We start from the raw sequence: 16847 nt of genomic DNA on the forward strand, positions 1-16847 counted from the left end.
GGAACATGTTTCTTTCTTTCCGTTGAGAGATCAACTTGAAAATAGGTTTCATTAGTGTTTCTCGGTGCAGAAGGCTTTCCTTCCAACAATCTTAGAGAAGAACAAATTTACCTTGATTTGGGAACAAAATTGCCCCATCATACAAATTCACAATTCAGAAAGGAAAAAATGAAAGAGAGGGTGAAATGCCTAAACAAGACAATCGAATTTAAATGTACAACCCATATGTGACTTCTTTTAATCCTTTGGGTCACTTTCGGTGACTCAAACTCGATTGAATTGGATAACTCACTCAATTCTAAGTCGAAGGAACAAATAGAGGCCAATTTTCAGAATTTGTCCAAGTTGAATGCAGTCATAAAGGAAACTTACGTGAGAGGACAGAAGAAGAATCCAGCACATTTATATAACAGTGGTATCCAGTAGAAATAAGAGTCATTGTGATATATAAAAAAATTATGGTAAGATTCATACGAGGAGCAGATATCACAAAAAGGAAAAACAACGAAACTAGCATTTAAAAAACAAAACAAATCTATGAGCTTCTTGATAACCAACAATTTTAGAGTCGGTTAAACTTACAAATGTAATCGACCTTGCAAGAATACTTAGGACAGAATATGTATGCTATAAACAATCATAGAAATTTTGCTCCCCTACTTGGTCATTAGGTAGTTATTTTTTCTACTTCTAGCTAGCAATGCTATTCCTTTTCAGGATCCCTGGCTGTATATCAAAACCTCTGAAGAAACTTTTAAATGGGTTCTTCACTTACTATACCTATGGACTATGTTAATTGCAATTCTCCTGCTACCCAACAGATGACAATGACTGCAAGGAGTTGGATTCCCGGGAAAATGCTGCAATCAACTTTTCCTTCGTCAACGGCTCGGATCCCTGAGATTTTATGACAAACGTATGAAACACAGTATCGTTTGCTGCGGCAAGTTTTGACTCGACAACGGTGATTTGTGCCTCTTTGAATGCTTGGATGACTCTTGATGCAGGGTGGGAATCCAAAGGGCAGCTCACCCTTACAACAACCTCATCATGCACAGCTTGAATATCAACATCAGTTGCCTGGCTCTGGTTTTCCATACTGATACCTGGATTTGCCCCCAAAGCTGACGCATCTCTTGAAGTGCCCCCGAGGTTCTCCCTATCTGCTTCCATCACCTTAAGTTTCGCCTGGAGCTCATTGATGTAAGCAATGGCATCTCCCAACAAGGATGCTTTGTCCATCTTGGATATGTTGGGTACAACAGCTCGTAAAGCATAAAACCGCTGGTTCAGCTTCTCACGCCGCTGCCTCTCTGCCTCCACATGATTGAGGGGTTCTTCTCTTCCATTTGCAGGCTTCCTGCCCCGTTTTCGCGGCCTCCTTTCATCAGTCGTGCCTGGCCGCTCTTCCTTGCATGGAGCTTCGGCATCTGAGTTCTCAGAATCAGCACCAACAGGTCGGGCAACCACAGAAGGCCTTGAAGTGGCCCCTGAAAAGTCAATTTGTATGGGTACCTGCTTCTGTGGTTGATAATGGTTAAGACGAAAATCATCCCTGGCCCCATTAACAAGCTCCTGTATATTATTCACAGGACTTTGAGAAACATACATCTCAGTTGGGCTCCCCTGTTTCGCATCATGAATATGAGGCCAACTTGAACCTTGAATACCATTTCGAGGACTTGAAAATGCAATCCTGTTCCCATTAGAGTACACATCCCACGGCCTCTCCTCCACCTTTCTAACGGCAAGTTTCTCTCTATAACGAGGCCGGCCTGAGTTCCCTGAGTTCAAATCTTGCCCAAAAATTTTGGGAACTCCTTCCCCTCTCTCCACAGGGCTCAAATTAGTTAGCTGGGCATTTTCATCTCTCCTCTTTCCCATCACCGGGAACCCTGTCAGGGGCTTAGACCTCATGAGCGAGGACTGAGTCGAAAACAGTGACCTTATGGATTGCAACAACTCTAAACTCTCCCCTACACATCTCACTGAACCCAATTCAACGACACCCACATCTGTTGGGACTAAAACAATTGTCTGAACTCCAGCAGACTTAGCAAGAAACGATCGAACACAATAATCTGACTCCAATTTCAACAAGTCCGAGAGCCAGACATGCTTCCCGGACGCAAAGCACTTGCCAGGGCCCCCTTCTCCTCTTGGAAACGAAAAATACATAGAAGCAAGCAAGAACATCTCTGTATCAGTGACCCGGTCTAATCCAAGAGCACCATTATACTCATCTGAACTCCCAAACAAAGTGTGCAACTTCTGAAGCACTATCTTCCTCATCGTCTGCTGGGTCTCGTCCTCAAGCCTAAGATTGAGATTTCTTGTGGCTTCAGACTCTTCACCCTCCTTAGGCTCTCTACAAGAACCATCCCCCCAACACAAAGCCCAATCACCAGACTTGGACCTTGAAATTTGCCAGAAAATTGCATAATTCCAGCTAAAATTTGAAACATTCGGAGGCTCCACAAGATCCGAGAGCTTGTTGTGCAAATTTTCATCAGTCCCTATACCCATGCACGAATTCTCGTTCGAAGAAACCGAGCTCGATATCAAGTAATCGAAAGCTCGAGTGCCTAAAACTGCAGCAACCATAGCCTTATCTCCATCATTCCAAACCCCACCTCCTAAACCCATCTCAATCTTCATCTATAAAATCCAGAAAATCAATTACCCAACAAATATCAAACTTGAAATTTCAATACCCACATCAAATCTCAGCCCCAAATATCTGAAACTTTATACATTCAACCAAATCAAATACACCCAACATGGCTACAATTTCAGATCTCAAAGAACCATAATTTCAAGCCACAAAGAAAACCCAGAAACAAAATAAATCCAGAAAACACAAGGGTCAAGAGAAAACTATACACACCAGTTTCGGCATGCAAAATGGGATCATGAGGAATTGATTGGATAAGGCAGCAAAGCAAGAAGAGTCCTTCTTTGGCACTGGAACCATTCCCGGGAAAGTGAGAGTTTCAACTGAGGGACAGACTTCTTTTTTCCCGGAAAACAAACAACCAGTTATTTCACGAGCAATAATGAGAGCCCAGGAAAAAAAAAACCATAAAAAGCTTTGGCCTTTGCTTTGTTTAAAGCAAAAGTATGGAGGTTAGAGGAACTGGGTTTTGTCTGTGTTCGTTCTTCTTGTTGGGCTCTCCTAAATCCTAACTGCATGAATGTACTCTGGTTAAAAAGCTTAAACTCTGATTTAGGGTTAATTCTGAACCGTGGTTAAAGTCCTCAGGTTGGTTTGGTTTGGGGTTGAGGAGAAGTAGTCGGCAAAGATTCTGTGTGGGTGTGTGTTTTGCCAAATGAGGGGAAGGCACCTGAGAGAAAGCCTTAAAGCTACGAACTTTTTAAATAATTATCTCATGGGATTTATTGACTTTTCTTTTTTAGGTAAATTATAACCTGCGACTGACATTAGTTTCTTTATTTTTTGGGGATTGATCGTGTTTTTTTTTTTAATTTAAAAAAATGTAAAACTATCGTATACGTGTAATCACCGGCAAAATAAACGCGGGAAGTAAACTCATGAACAAAACTGTTGGTTTATTATTGACAATGTTAGCCCATGATATACTATTATAAAATTTATTATACATGCAATTACCAACAAGTTATATGTATCAAATAAATTCAAATGAACATTTTAATTTACACCTTTATAACTTTTTACGTATTTGTTTCACTATTAGCATTTTTGACTCATGATCTAGTGTCATGAAATTCTCGTATAATCACAAACAAACTACATATATATATATATATGAGATAAATCAAAGTATGAAACTAAGAACATTCAACTTACTTATTTTATATTTGTTATTCTTGTAATGACATCATTGTCTCATGATAAAATCCTTATACCGACAAACAAACAATATCTATAAAATAGACTTGGTTCAAAACTAAGTCGTTTGAGCTTAACACTCTTGCAAGTTGAGCTTAATCGTGTTTTAGGTATATTTACCAATAGGTTTAGCATAAAAGATTACAAACTAGTCACCCTTGGTCACTGAGTCAAAAGAAGAAGACCATTACGTTACATTCCTTTACCTTTGGTTTAGGAACATGATAGATTATATGGTACCTTTGTTAAGGAAATTGCTTTAATGCTCCATCTTTTGAGATTTGTTCTCGTTTCCTTTTATACTTTTTTCAAATAAGATTTAGACATAGCATCATGTATTATCTTTTTATTTTTATTTTATTTTTAAAAACAACAAAAATAATCAATAAAGAATCCACTAGTGTAGTGGTTTTGAGTGATTGCTCATTTAGGAAAGGTTATTGGCTCGAGTCGTAACATCTGTATAATGTGTGTGAGTTTAATATACTATCACATATTTCAAGAAGATTGAAGCTCGTTAATTTAACAAAGACATGTCTACCTTATCAAAATAAATAAATTAACCGAATGATTAAACTATGGAAATTAAAATAGATCTCCGAATCAAAATCTTTTTCATTAGACTACTCAATCATTAATTATGTGAATTTTGATACACATACTTGCGGGTGACTTTTTAAAAAGGGAACAAAATAGGAAAAGGATAAAAAGATAAATGTGGTGAGCGATGACTATGTTGTCTCCTCCGATGCCATTAAATTATCTTCATTCATGTGCCTAATAGTTCTTGGTAGGATCCACCAAAAAAGTAAAACGAGGTTGACCCGTGTGGGTCCCTAAAACATAAACAACCATAGACTAATTAGTAAATTGAGTTTAGACTTATAAATTTCATTTTCAATCACTTGCACTCATTTTCTTTATTTTTTTTATTTAAAATATCCGTTTTTCTCAAATAAAATTCAATGACTATGATCCAACTAAGTAAGTTACTTAATCTAACTTAAATATGATTTATTATATTTTTTGAATTCCAAAACTATCCTTATTTACAAGTTAACGTGTTATGTGATGGGTGAATTAAGTCTTGGTTCCTGAATTTATTGTTTTGATTTTCTCTCACCAAATTTGTATGTATAAGTTTTAATTATAAATTTACTTATGATTTAAATAATATACCCAACTTATTTAACGTATTTTTGAAAATAATGTACCTAATATTTTATAAAAATAATGTACCTAATATTTTATAAAAATAATTTACCTATTATCAATAAAAGATAATAAGTAAATTATTATCAATAAGAGATAATAGGTAAATTGACATTATCAATGAATGATAATAGGTAACTATGTAGGTACATGTCATAGAGGTAAATTATTTTTATTTAGAAATGAGCACCATTGTAGGTACATTATAAAAATAATACACATGCCATTTATATATAATAATAAAAATCCTTATCAGTACAACAATTATTTTTATTATTACTTTTTATGGAATCAATACAAATTTACGACAAGGAAGGAATCATCAATATCCAATAGAATGAATTAATGAAGGTTAATGGCACATATTGTAATTTAATTGATAATACTATGACAAATATTATCTTAAATGCATATTTCAAATTTGGGTTAGAAATGGTTGAATTTATATATAGAAAATAAGAATTGGATGGGTATTTCCCTTAAGAACCCCGGAAGGAAACACAATCCAACGGTGTGTTCCATTTGATTGTGTTTCATCATTGGGCATCATGATGTTTTAAAACCAATCCTGAAAAACCCAAAAGAATTTGATAAGTTTGAGGTTAGAAGCTTAATGAAGATGAAAAGTAGGATTAGGAGGCATGATAATGCGGATGGTGGCCCTTAATTGAGTAGAATCAAAGGCACATGAAAGTTGAAAGCGATTCTTAGCTAAAGGCTTTTTTTTTTTTCCTTCTTTCTTGAGCAATAATCCTAAGAATAATGGGGGCATGCCCGAAAGCAATTGAATATTGTGTACACTTATCTTATCCTTATCATATTTAAATGTATTATTCATAAGTTTTAATTTGGCTAGATAAAAAAATTACTAATTAGGTACGTAACATTGACATGTATGCTTATATCATTATGATTTTAATTGATTATTTAACAACTTAAGATATTTATAAGACTTTGGTGCGTCAAATTGTTAATACAAGTAATATTGACAAAGGAGGAATTAGATATTGCTAAATTCATACGTTTTACACACTTTCAAACGTTAGGGTTACCTTATCTCACAAGAATATCAATTCATTCATTTTTCACGCATAACACGAATCAGCTCGCCTTTAACAAATTTTGGGCGAATCCATCACTCTCCCCCTACAACGCCGACACGCAAAACACATCATACTCATGCCACATGGCTACAAGCTTGTGGGCCTCGGACACGTGGCTAGATTTGATCAATCAACAGTTTATCAAAAAACGTATAAAGATTATCGAACAATGAGTATAATTAACACTAAGAAACTGTGATGAAGCTTGCGAATAACACGTGGCATTATCAGGAATCGAGAGGTAGTTTGTGTATGAAGAGGAACACTTATATGAAACGGAGATAGTACTATTTTGCTATTCTCGTTTTATACAAGTTTTTCTGGTGTATAAGTTGTATCCATCAGCTTGTGAGAGGCAACATTTATATGTTTTTTAATACTTATTAATAAAAATGTTTGGCTATTTATATGAATTCTCTATGAAAAGTATACATAATGTCAAAACAAAAAAACAATGTGTGACCTACAAGGAGAAGGCCAATTATGGATAGTTACTATATAGGATATTTCTATAAATGTATCAGTTAGTTGCAAGTTGCAAGTTGCAAGAACACGATGGACACCAATTGATGAGCTGAAAGCTATGTTGGCTTATGTTGTAATCCAACCCAATTTTAATGTTAAACGCTACCGTTAAGATTGTGTTATATTTTCTAGTTGTTGTATTCTATTTTCGTTTTTAGCTGGAAAAAACAAAAATAGAAACAGTAAAATAATAAATAGCCCAAAACGCACAGTAGCAGCACACGGTTTTGGTGTGCGTCTAAGTCGGTTGCAGCACACGTGAGAAACGCTATCGTTACAAAACTGTCACACTGCCGGGCCGCACAAGGCAACAATAAGGTCGACAGGGCTGGGGCCCACGTGAAGTGAAAGGTCATGAAAGTACCCTGAAGACCTCTGTTCTTCCGAGGTTTAAATGGAGGGTATTTTGGTCTATTTTCATGGCGGGTGATACTGGATTGATGCACCGCGTGATGAGACGACCGACGTCAGAGGCGACGCGGTTCACGTGCTCGTAAAGAGGCGAGGGGTAGGTTAGGAAGTGAGCTTTGTGGGACTTTTGAGCCAATAGGTGGGGCCACGCTAAGGCAGGTCAGAGGGTCCACGACCGATAGACTGTAGGCGATCACAGCCCTACCACCGGCTTCGACTATGGCTGAAAGGGAATGAATGGCTGTAGGGCTTCACAAATTATATTTGTGAGAGATTCTGTTTGGTTTTGCAAAAGTCCAAGTCTGAAAACGCGTTTATCCACGGTCACGCCACGTGGTGGACCATCTCCATTGATTTTTACCCCTTTTTTGTGGAGTTTTACCTTTTTTACCCTCATAAATCATCACGCGATACGGTTGAAGAAAATGGTGTCACACATATCTTGTGTGTCATGTCCTGTGTCACGTGTCACTTTCGCAATCAATTGTTTCTAGAGATATTTTTAGCCAATTTTTTCAAAAGTGAACGGAAATAAGTTTCACATTCTTTCTTTCTTTTGCATTGTTTTATAAAGTTAGTTTGTACAATTTTGGAACCTACTAACATCATTTTTATTTTATATTACGACAAAACGTTTTCGGACAGAAATTCTCTTATGTGAATGTTCAAACGTTATTATCGTGCATATATTATATATTTTTATTATCTCTTTCTATTTACAGTGATATATGCACGATAATAAAATACAGACATCCAGATATGAGAATAATTTATAATTAATATATATAGAATATGCAAATAAAAGTCAAGACTATGTAATTTTTATGTTATCATAACACAAACGTGCAGATAGGCGAAAATAAGAGATGACATGTGATTTTAGAAAAAAACAAAACAAAGAATAAATTTTTTTTCTTCGGTTTACAGAGAACCAAAGCCGAACTAAACCAATACAATTTGCTTTAGTTTTGAGACCATTGACTTTGGAAAAAGCAAAAGGAGAGAGAAATTTTTTAAAAGAAGCCAAAATGGACAAAATTGCCCTTATTTATTTTTAGATTTCCTAAGAAATCATTTATATTTGCATGTCTTTTATTTGAAATTTGATAAGTTTTTCTGTCTTTTTTAAAAAAGCTTTGGTTTTTTCCAAAAGTGAAAATTTTTTTATGGCTAAAACCTAAATTTACTTAACTTTTAATCATCGCCAGGCTATGTTGCGCTAGCTCATGACTTTAAGCGAGGGCATTGAAGTGGCAGAAACAACAGTTTGACTCATCTTGCAAAGTTGGCAGTTGCAATTTGCTGGCTCACCCATTCTAAATTGTGAGTTGAGTCATGTAGTCCATGCGAAGGCTTGAGCCGCATCTCTTTAGACCACAGGGCACACCGTGAGGCTGCTTTCAAATAGCAGCGAAAACCTCCCACTCACAACATTGGAGGGATAACGGGTCAGTGCCTGCCAATCCACATTTGCATGATGGGTTCAGGTGAATCACCAATTTTTAAAGATGTTTTTTTTTTAAAATCATCAAAATTAAAAGTGAACGGATTTAGTCCAATAAAAAAGAACTTTAATTTGCATACTAATGATTTCATGTTCGAACCTTTATGACACCTTAATAATGCGTGTAAGAAATCCTCTTTTCTTTGAGTAATAGAAGAGAATGTACTATACAAATGAATAGATAAAGACGAACTGTAAAATTGTTATTTCATTATAGACACCCAAAGATTAAGTGAGTCAATATTCTTTTCTTCTAATAGTAGTATTTGATTCATTTTCATTGCCTTGTGAAATCCTTGTGCCACTTTCGTTATGCTCATAACAACTTACCAAAACGAGGTTAAGAAAATTGTTTAAGATCACTAATCAATATAAGTTTTGCTAATCATATTATTACACAGTTACAATTATACGAAGTGAGGTTAATAATTTTTTTTTTTATATGAAGAATATTGTAAGCCATTGTCGTGGACATGGTCAAAGGCTAGCTTGCTTGGTCCCGTCTCTCGCACCTAATAAAAAGGCAACGAAAGGTGAAGGTGCAAAGCACGTGGGTTGATTGAATAGGAATTGGCCATGGCTGTGTGGTGTCTGAGATCATAACGAAATTGAAAGCTCTGCATGTGTACAACATGCACGCATTTAACTTCGCACGTTCTGCTTGAGTCTGCCTACTCTCCATCTATCTAGCTTTAGATCGATATGCCGTCCCAATTAAAATCGTTTTATTATTTTGAACCGGATACGCATACGTGAGTTAGATCAGTTGAAGCAGAACGCTCATTTTATTGCATTCGAATTTGAGTTTGTGAAAAAATATTAACTTTTGTTTCATATGCTTTTTGAGTTTGTATCGGGGTTCGAGGAACATGCTGCCATTTAAATATTTTGTTTATTGAGTTTGATTAGGTCACGAGACTATTTCCTATCATTACATGTGACATCTAGATCCAGCTACCCCAACTATTAATATACTAGAAAAATGTTTGGCATGTTGTCTCCCAATAATTTGCACCAGGCCATATATGTTGCCAATTGTTATAATCAAAGACTAAAGCACACAGAGTTTATATATAATTTGTATTTGACGCTGGATTTTGATATGAACTAGTTTCACAATGTCTGTTTTTGTCTCAGTTCATCAATTTCTCATCCTTGAAGCCAAAATTTGTCTTTGGAGTTTCTCATGTTTTGTCTGTTGAAAACAATTATATCTATGAACCCTAAATCCGATTGAGTAATAAGAGAATGCTGGAGTTGGAGAGGACGGTCGCTTTTTTTTTTTTGGTTTCTTCCCAAAAACCAAAACTCTGAGTGAGCAGATAAATAAAGGGAGTTTCACTAAAACATCCAAAATGGGGGTTTAAATTATAAAAAAAACCCAAACACTATTTAAACATATAAACACACCCAAAATCTATCATTACACACACTCAAAATCCATTTATAAACACACCCAAAAAGTTGACTTTATGGTTGATTTTGGGTGTGTTTCTATGTTTAAATAATGCTTGGGTTTTTTTATAAATACATGTCTAAAATTGAGTTTATTTATAAATTTGTAATAAATAAATCCATCATCCACTAGCCATTAAAACACAACCTAGTTTGACGCATCAAAGCTCAGCTGTTTCTGGTGGTGTATATCCTATTTAGACCTTATCCATTTTATCTTATTATACGTTCGGTTTTAACGTTTGTCAAATTTCAGTAACATTAACAAAGTTTCAACAAAAAAGTAAAAAGAATATTAAAATTATTTAGCACATTTCAAAATCACATTAATTGTGAGAAGGAGCTCCTCCTCAATCGTAAGGAGCCAAGCTTTTTCATTATATTTTTACTTTTATTCTTCTCTTGAAAAGAAAAAAAAACCTAAAAAGAAGGTGTGATTATGGGCCTTTTGAACCGGCCTCATAGGCCTCTGGGTTGCATTAGATCGAACTCAGCCCTCTCTTTTTGGCTGGGCTGAATAAGAGGCAGCCTTAAGGTCCATCATTTTTATTGTTTTCTTTCTGGGAATGGGAGGCTGCTCAGCTTTCACTGCTCTATCCCTGCTCTATCTCTCTCTGTAAACCTATCTATCTATCTATCTCTCTCTGTAAACCGTACTTCATCATATACAAAAACAAACACAGTGGATGTAACCTCATTATGGGTAAACCACTCAAATTCGTGTCTATGTAGGCGCGACAGGGCAATTGTGATTTTATCGTCTAGCGGTGTGGATCAACAATTCGGCATCAGCATGGGACATACTCAACAGCCTCATGCTTGTCTTCGGTTCCCAAATTTTCCTTCTTCAATAACTTGTAAAATCCGTTATGATTTACGGAATTTAAGAATCTGATAAGGATGCTTCTCGAATTTTCCATGCGCATGTAGATACACAACAACATTTGTCCAATATAAAATACTTTTTTTTTAATACGATCAATAAATTACTCTAAATTAATCTAATTTATGGAAGATGTATTCAACTTGAATACAAAATAGGCAGACTCACTACCCTAACCAAATTAACTTAACCCACATTTTAAGCTTAAGGGCCCAAGAATACATCTGTGCATAAGAAATTTTTTTGAAGAATAGATGCAGTTACTAATTCATGATTAACATGTACAGAATGAAAACTTCATTCTCAATTCTATGATAATTATTATGGCACACCTTTCATTTGCTTCTTTTTTATATAAGTTATATTTTCCCAAAATGTCTCATAATTTTTGGCATAATTCTTCTGATGATGATCAATTCAACTTCTGATGAAAAAAAAAAAAAGAGATATACATTGATTATATTTAATCTCTTCAACAAGTTTATTAATCCTAAAGTGGACAATATCTACTACAAATATACCTTGAAATCTAAGGATGTGGAGTAATGTACAATGACCATACTATCCTCGATTCTTTCTATCTATAAAATACTTTTGCCAGAGTAGTTGGAATATATCGGACATTTTATTGACACCTCTTTATTTATTTATTTTTATATAATATTAACGTTATTCCCATTTCATATAAGTTTTTGTGCATTTGAAGAGTTATTTCAACAACGGAGAGGACCATTTGATGGTTACCGTTAGAAGCGACACATTTACTTAAATAATTATCAATTAACCAGATTTGAAGATGCCTACTTTCGTCCTCTTTATTAATTGTCTTGGCCTTTCTAATTAATAATTATTATTGTTCTAGCTACCCTCTGTCCTTTACTTAATAGGTGCAATGTTCATATTATGTGGTTACTAACTCATAATTAAATTAGTAGTTTGTTTAATTAATTACGTCATATATAATTGTCCTCCCTAGCTTCTCTTGCTCTCTTGCTGCCCAATATAAAATAAAAAATAAAAAGAATTAAATTAGTGGATATATATGAGAGCAGCTCTGGCTTAGTTCTCTAATTGAGATTAATGGTGATGGTACCACTGCTTTCTTTGCATATTCCTTTTCAGTGAACTGATAAGATTTTCCTGGCAGAGATTGTGGCCAGCCACAGTCCAAGCCAAAAGCCAAAAGCCAAAAGCCTTGAGGTCTTTCATTGCCAATGAAAGGATTCTAACATCCATGTGCATTAATAATATTATGATCTTTCCCCGCAAATGTACAAATATGAATCTCTTTATCTTTTTCTAAAGATTCTTAATTTTTTTTTGGTTTTAAATGTTGGGTGATGGTGGTGCTGTCCACAGAAGTGCACTTCCTTCCAATCCATCTTTCATTTTCTTTCTTTGTTTGCTAATCTATCTTCCCGTACAAAATGAAGTGAAAGTCGCTTGATTATTAACCGCCTTTATCATCACCCTTGTTTTTTTTATAGAAAGAAAGGAAATCTCTTTATGTTTTTGGTCAATTAATCGGAAGTAATTGTTACAACAAAGTCAACAAATAACACAATTTTTAGCTATCACTCTCTTGTCTTTCTCTATAAAATGAAGTGAAAGTTACTTCAGTACTTAAGCGCATTTTCCATTCTTATCACTCTTTTTCTATAGAAAGAAGGAAAAATCTCATCAATCGAAAGCAATGGTTACAACAAAGTCATTAATAATCCAATTCATAGCCACTTTGACCTTCTTATAATTGGAAGCAATGGTTATGGCAACATCATTATTAATACACAACTTCTAACTACCCTCTCTTATCGTACCCTATAAAATAAAGTGAAAGTTACTTGATTAATTAAGCACCTTTCCATTCTCATCACCTTTTTTAATATAGAAAGAAGGAAAAATCTCATCAATCGGAAGCAATCGTTACAACAAAGTCATTAATAATCCAATTCATAGCCACTTTGACCTTCTTCTAATCAATAAAAAAGACTGTGTTCATGTAAATTAAGAAGGACAAGAGCATAAGCTACTTTGTTACACTCTCTCTAGAAGACTCACTAGTCAGAATGCTGCTCTCATCTGCATAAAAAAATTACCATCACCCTTGATTATTGTCACAAAGCTAATTATGATACCCAACTAAATATGAAAACATATATATATATATATATATGATTTTACGGTGTTCTTATTTTATGGAGAAAAAGACTACTTTATCCTTATCTCAATCCATGTAAAAGGGATAATGGCCTTTATCCATTTTGAATTATTTGACCCTATAACCTCTTCTTTTTTCCCTTTTGCCCTTTGAATTAATGGCAAACTAGTATTATCAGTAAAGATAAATCGTTCATTATCGTAATGAATGTTGAATTATCTTTGTTCCTTTTATGACAATACATGCATCATTATCATAATAATGATTGCATGAATTAGTAATCCAAATTCCAATGGTGATTAGAAGTCTCAAAGTACGGATGCAAATTTGTGGTCCTTATCAAACTCATTATCCATGCAGCAAAGAGAGAGGCCAATTAGAGGAGCCGTCCTTCATGGATGGATGTAGTGGCGGAGCTAGTAGTTTCTAAGTTTTATAGTTCAATTATGCTTCGTGTTTTCTAGTTAAAGTTTAGTTAAAAGTACACAAAAGTTATTTTAGGAGCTCTTTATAAAATTTGAACTCTAATAATATTTTTTAGTTTAAAGAGTCATAAATACTATAATTATTTTTTAATTCAATATAATTGGTCCATCTCTATACCAAAAAAATAAAAAATAGTTTGCATGAATTAAAGTTTAAAATATGCATAAAACAAAGCAACATTAAATCATAGGGAGCCACTAGGAGTTCTTTTTTTTTCCTCAGATTTAGGAGCTCTTAGAAGTATATTTGTTTTAGGATGTGAATAAGGGCATGGTTGAAGTTGTATTTTTTCACATGATGAATCGTAAGGGTGTCATATATGGACCTTCATATTAGTCACATGATCATTTTATTAAACTTAAGTGAAGTTACTATTAAGATGAATCGTGTGACTAATATAAAGGTCAACATTCTGTGATCTATATATGACACATTCACTATAAAACGACTCGAGATGATAGGGAGGGAGGAGCAAAACTTTACATGGGCCTTCTGTCTTTGTCAAGTACACATCAAAGCTACGAACCCACCAACATATCATGAACCAAAAACCCCCCACCAAAAGGCCCATAAGAGAAAGAACGGACAAAAGCTAGGAGAAGAAAAAAAAAAAATCATCAAAATCCCGTGCTCATTTCATTATGGACCATGTGATGAGTGAACCTGCCAAAACCCACAGGAACTAAAACTAAAAGCAAAGCAATAGCTAGCTAGCCCCCTTTGAGTATTTGATAATGATATTGCTTCAAAGGGCAGGTTGGTCATTGTATGTTGCTGCTGCCCTTGTGACAATCGTCCTCCACCACTCCTTGTAAGAAAGGCAGATAAAATTGGAAGAACCACGGTGGTGGATGTAGAAATCACAACCGTATTTCATTTGGGACCAGCATAGGTGTAATTACAAGGCTAAAGCCTCACCTTTTGGTAGTTAATGATGTTTTTGGAACCCTAAAAGGATTTCTTTTTCCACAGTCGCATTCATATTCACTTTCAAAAACATATAATGACATATCAAACTGTTTGACAATAAAATATTTCACTATTATTATTATTTTTTTTGTTTGCGTTTACGTGACAATTGAGATCTTTCTTTGTTTGGTGAGTATATATGTACGACATACATACTCAACATATACAGTAGAAGAATTAAAACGATGCAAAAGGAGGGCCGGGGGGGTTATTTTTCTTATCATAATTTTCACTTTTCTTGGCCCTGGGGGCGTTTTGATTTGTTATATCCAATTAATCATGCATCTAGTTAGTACCGATGGCCCCATCCCACAACATCACAATCACTTGGTGCACAGGGCACTGTAAATTAAATGCACTTTTAACTTGTAAGGCAAGGGCACAACAGTCATTTCATGGGCCACTATAAACTTGTAATCTAAGGCCAAGGCTTAAGACAAACTAAATTATAAATGTGACACTCCCATCCAAAGTGTACATGGAGATGGAGCAAACACCATACACTGAGGATGACAGGAGGCACCACCTCCACCTCCACCACAACCACTACCCAGAAATCTGACTCGCAACACGCCGCCACCCGCCACCCAGTGTACAGAGGCGTGCGGAAGCGACGGTGGGGCAAATGGGTGTCTGAAATTAGGGAGCCACGAAAGAAATCACGCATTTGGCTAGGGTCTTTCCCTGTGCCTGAGATGGCAGCCAAGGCCTACGACGTCGCCGCCTACTGCTTGAAAGGCCAGAAAGCGCAGCTGAATTTCCCCGAAGACGTTGAGCACTTGCCTAGGCCCTCCACGTGTACGGCTAGGGACATTCAGGCAGCAGCAGCTAAAGCAGCACATACAATGAAGTCAAATAGTACTACTCCCAAGGAAAACGATCATCATCATCATCATCACCATGATCATGATGGATTGGACGGTGATGATGATTTTTGGGGTGAGATTGAGCTGCCTGAGCTGATGAATAGTGGGTGCCACTGGAATTCATCATGTGGTTGGAATACGACTGCGTCTTCAGGCGACGCAGCAGCATGGCCAGAAGGAGAGGCTCCACAACAATTTATAGGGATGGTGCTTGTCTCTGATTAAGAATTGTGTTGTGGTTGGTATGGTCCATTTATGTGTATCAATTGAGTTAGGTAGATAGCTTTGTGTGATTCACTCTATCTTGTGCTTATTTGTTGTGTAGTTCCTCAAGTTCCAATAAATCCACGCTTAAATTTGAACTTAATTACTTTCAATATGTGGATTTGCAGACGTGAATTAGGAGTTGATCATCGCATTTTGCTTCTCCTACTCGAATTCAATCCCCCTTTTATTACAGTAGTTTAGTTAGACTAACGTTTAAAAAAAATAAATAATTTATCAAACGTAATTATCAGATATATACATGACAAACTCTTATGCATGCATCTCAGCTATTAATTAGTTGGTTTTTGATGAGTTTCAACTTTCAACGAGTTGGCTATCACAAAAAGCTTTCCATCATCACAATCATGAAGAGATTTTAAGTGATCCGTGAAGTTTGACTTAAATGAATTAAGTCATAACTTAAAGCTCATCAAATCAAATTGACATTATGGAAAAACACATGCTAATTAACGAGGAAAAGAATATTGGTCAACAAATCATAAGCATATGTTTTTTCTATGCTTAGAGCACTTCCACTTCACTGGTTGCCTTTTGCTCTTGCAAAAGACAAGTCCAATCTTGAATTAATGCCCACAACATCAAAGGTTAGACTGGGCAAGAACGGGCCCCATTTACCCGGGCCAGTTCAAAGGCAAGAATTGTCCGGGCTGTTGTTTTGGTTTGCTGACATCAGCGTGACATCATCGACCAATTTAAAAAGACTCCATACAAATTCTCTTCTCATATCTCATGAATAATGTTTGCCTTTACTTGTCATGACAATTGTTGAGAAAACAAAATTTAAAAGACACTATTCATGTGAATAGTGTATGCTGCCTTATTTGCCATGACACAATGAATGTAAGTGCTCTTACCGGTCCAAATATAGAGCAGGAAGCCACTCTGAGTGTAAGGGCTGAGGAAAAGAATTGGTCAACAAAGCATTAGGATTTTGGAAGTTGATTGAATAATTCAAGGCATGGATTGATATTGTTCTTGTTTAAATATACCAAATTTTGGATATTTTCCAAACTCACCATATAGCTTCCGTTCTAAATTAGGCCCGTAATTTTAGCTGATTGATGGTTACTTGCAGATGAGGATTTTGATCAAACACATATATATCAGGGGAAATGT

General features: G+C 35.6%; 2 protein-coding genes and 1 non-coding gene across 3 annotated transcripts; 2 read left to right on the plus strand and 1 right to left on the minus strand.

Moving 5' to 3' along the window:
- Positions 1 to 488: 488 nt before the first annotated feature.
- Positions 489 to 3177, minus strand: LOC103332194 (transcription factor MTB1-like). The gene is made up of 2 exons (XM_089052128.1): positions 2888 to 3177; positions 489 to 2658 (listed from the first exon to the last, which is right to left on the minus strand). The coding sequence occupies exons 1-2, from the start codon at positions 2972 to 2974 to the stop codon at positions 811 to 813; spliced, it is 1935 nt and encodes a 644-aa protein (XP_088908254.1). The 5' UTR covers positions 2975 to 3177; the 3' UTR covers positions 489 to 810.
- Positions 3178 to 8325: 5148 nt separating this feature from the next.
- LOC148917355 (signal recognition particle RNA) lies at positions 8326 to 8625 on the plus strand. Its single transcript, XR_016127593.1, has one exon.
- Positions 8626 to 15043: 6418 nt separating this feature from the next.
- On the plus strand, positions 15044 to 15810 carry LOC103332193 (Integrase-type DNA-binding superfamily protein). The gene is given in 2 exon segments (XM_008234908.2): positions 15044 to 15094; positions 15096 to 15810. Coding segments are annotated over 2 exon segments (612 nt in total). The 5' UTR covers positions 15044 to 15055; the 3' UTR covers positions 15669 to 15810.
- Positions 15811 to 16847: the final 1037 nt, after the last annotated feature.

This window comes from Prunus mume, linkage group LG5 (assembly GCF_029339155.1).
Source record: "Prunus mume cultivar Tortuosa linkage group LG5, ASM2933915v1, whole genome shotgun sequence".
NCBI lineage: Eukaryota > Viridiplantae > Streptophyta > Magnoliopsida > Rosales > Rosaceae > Prunus > Prunus mume.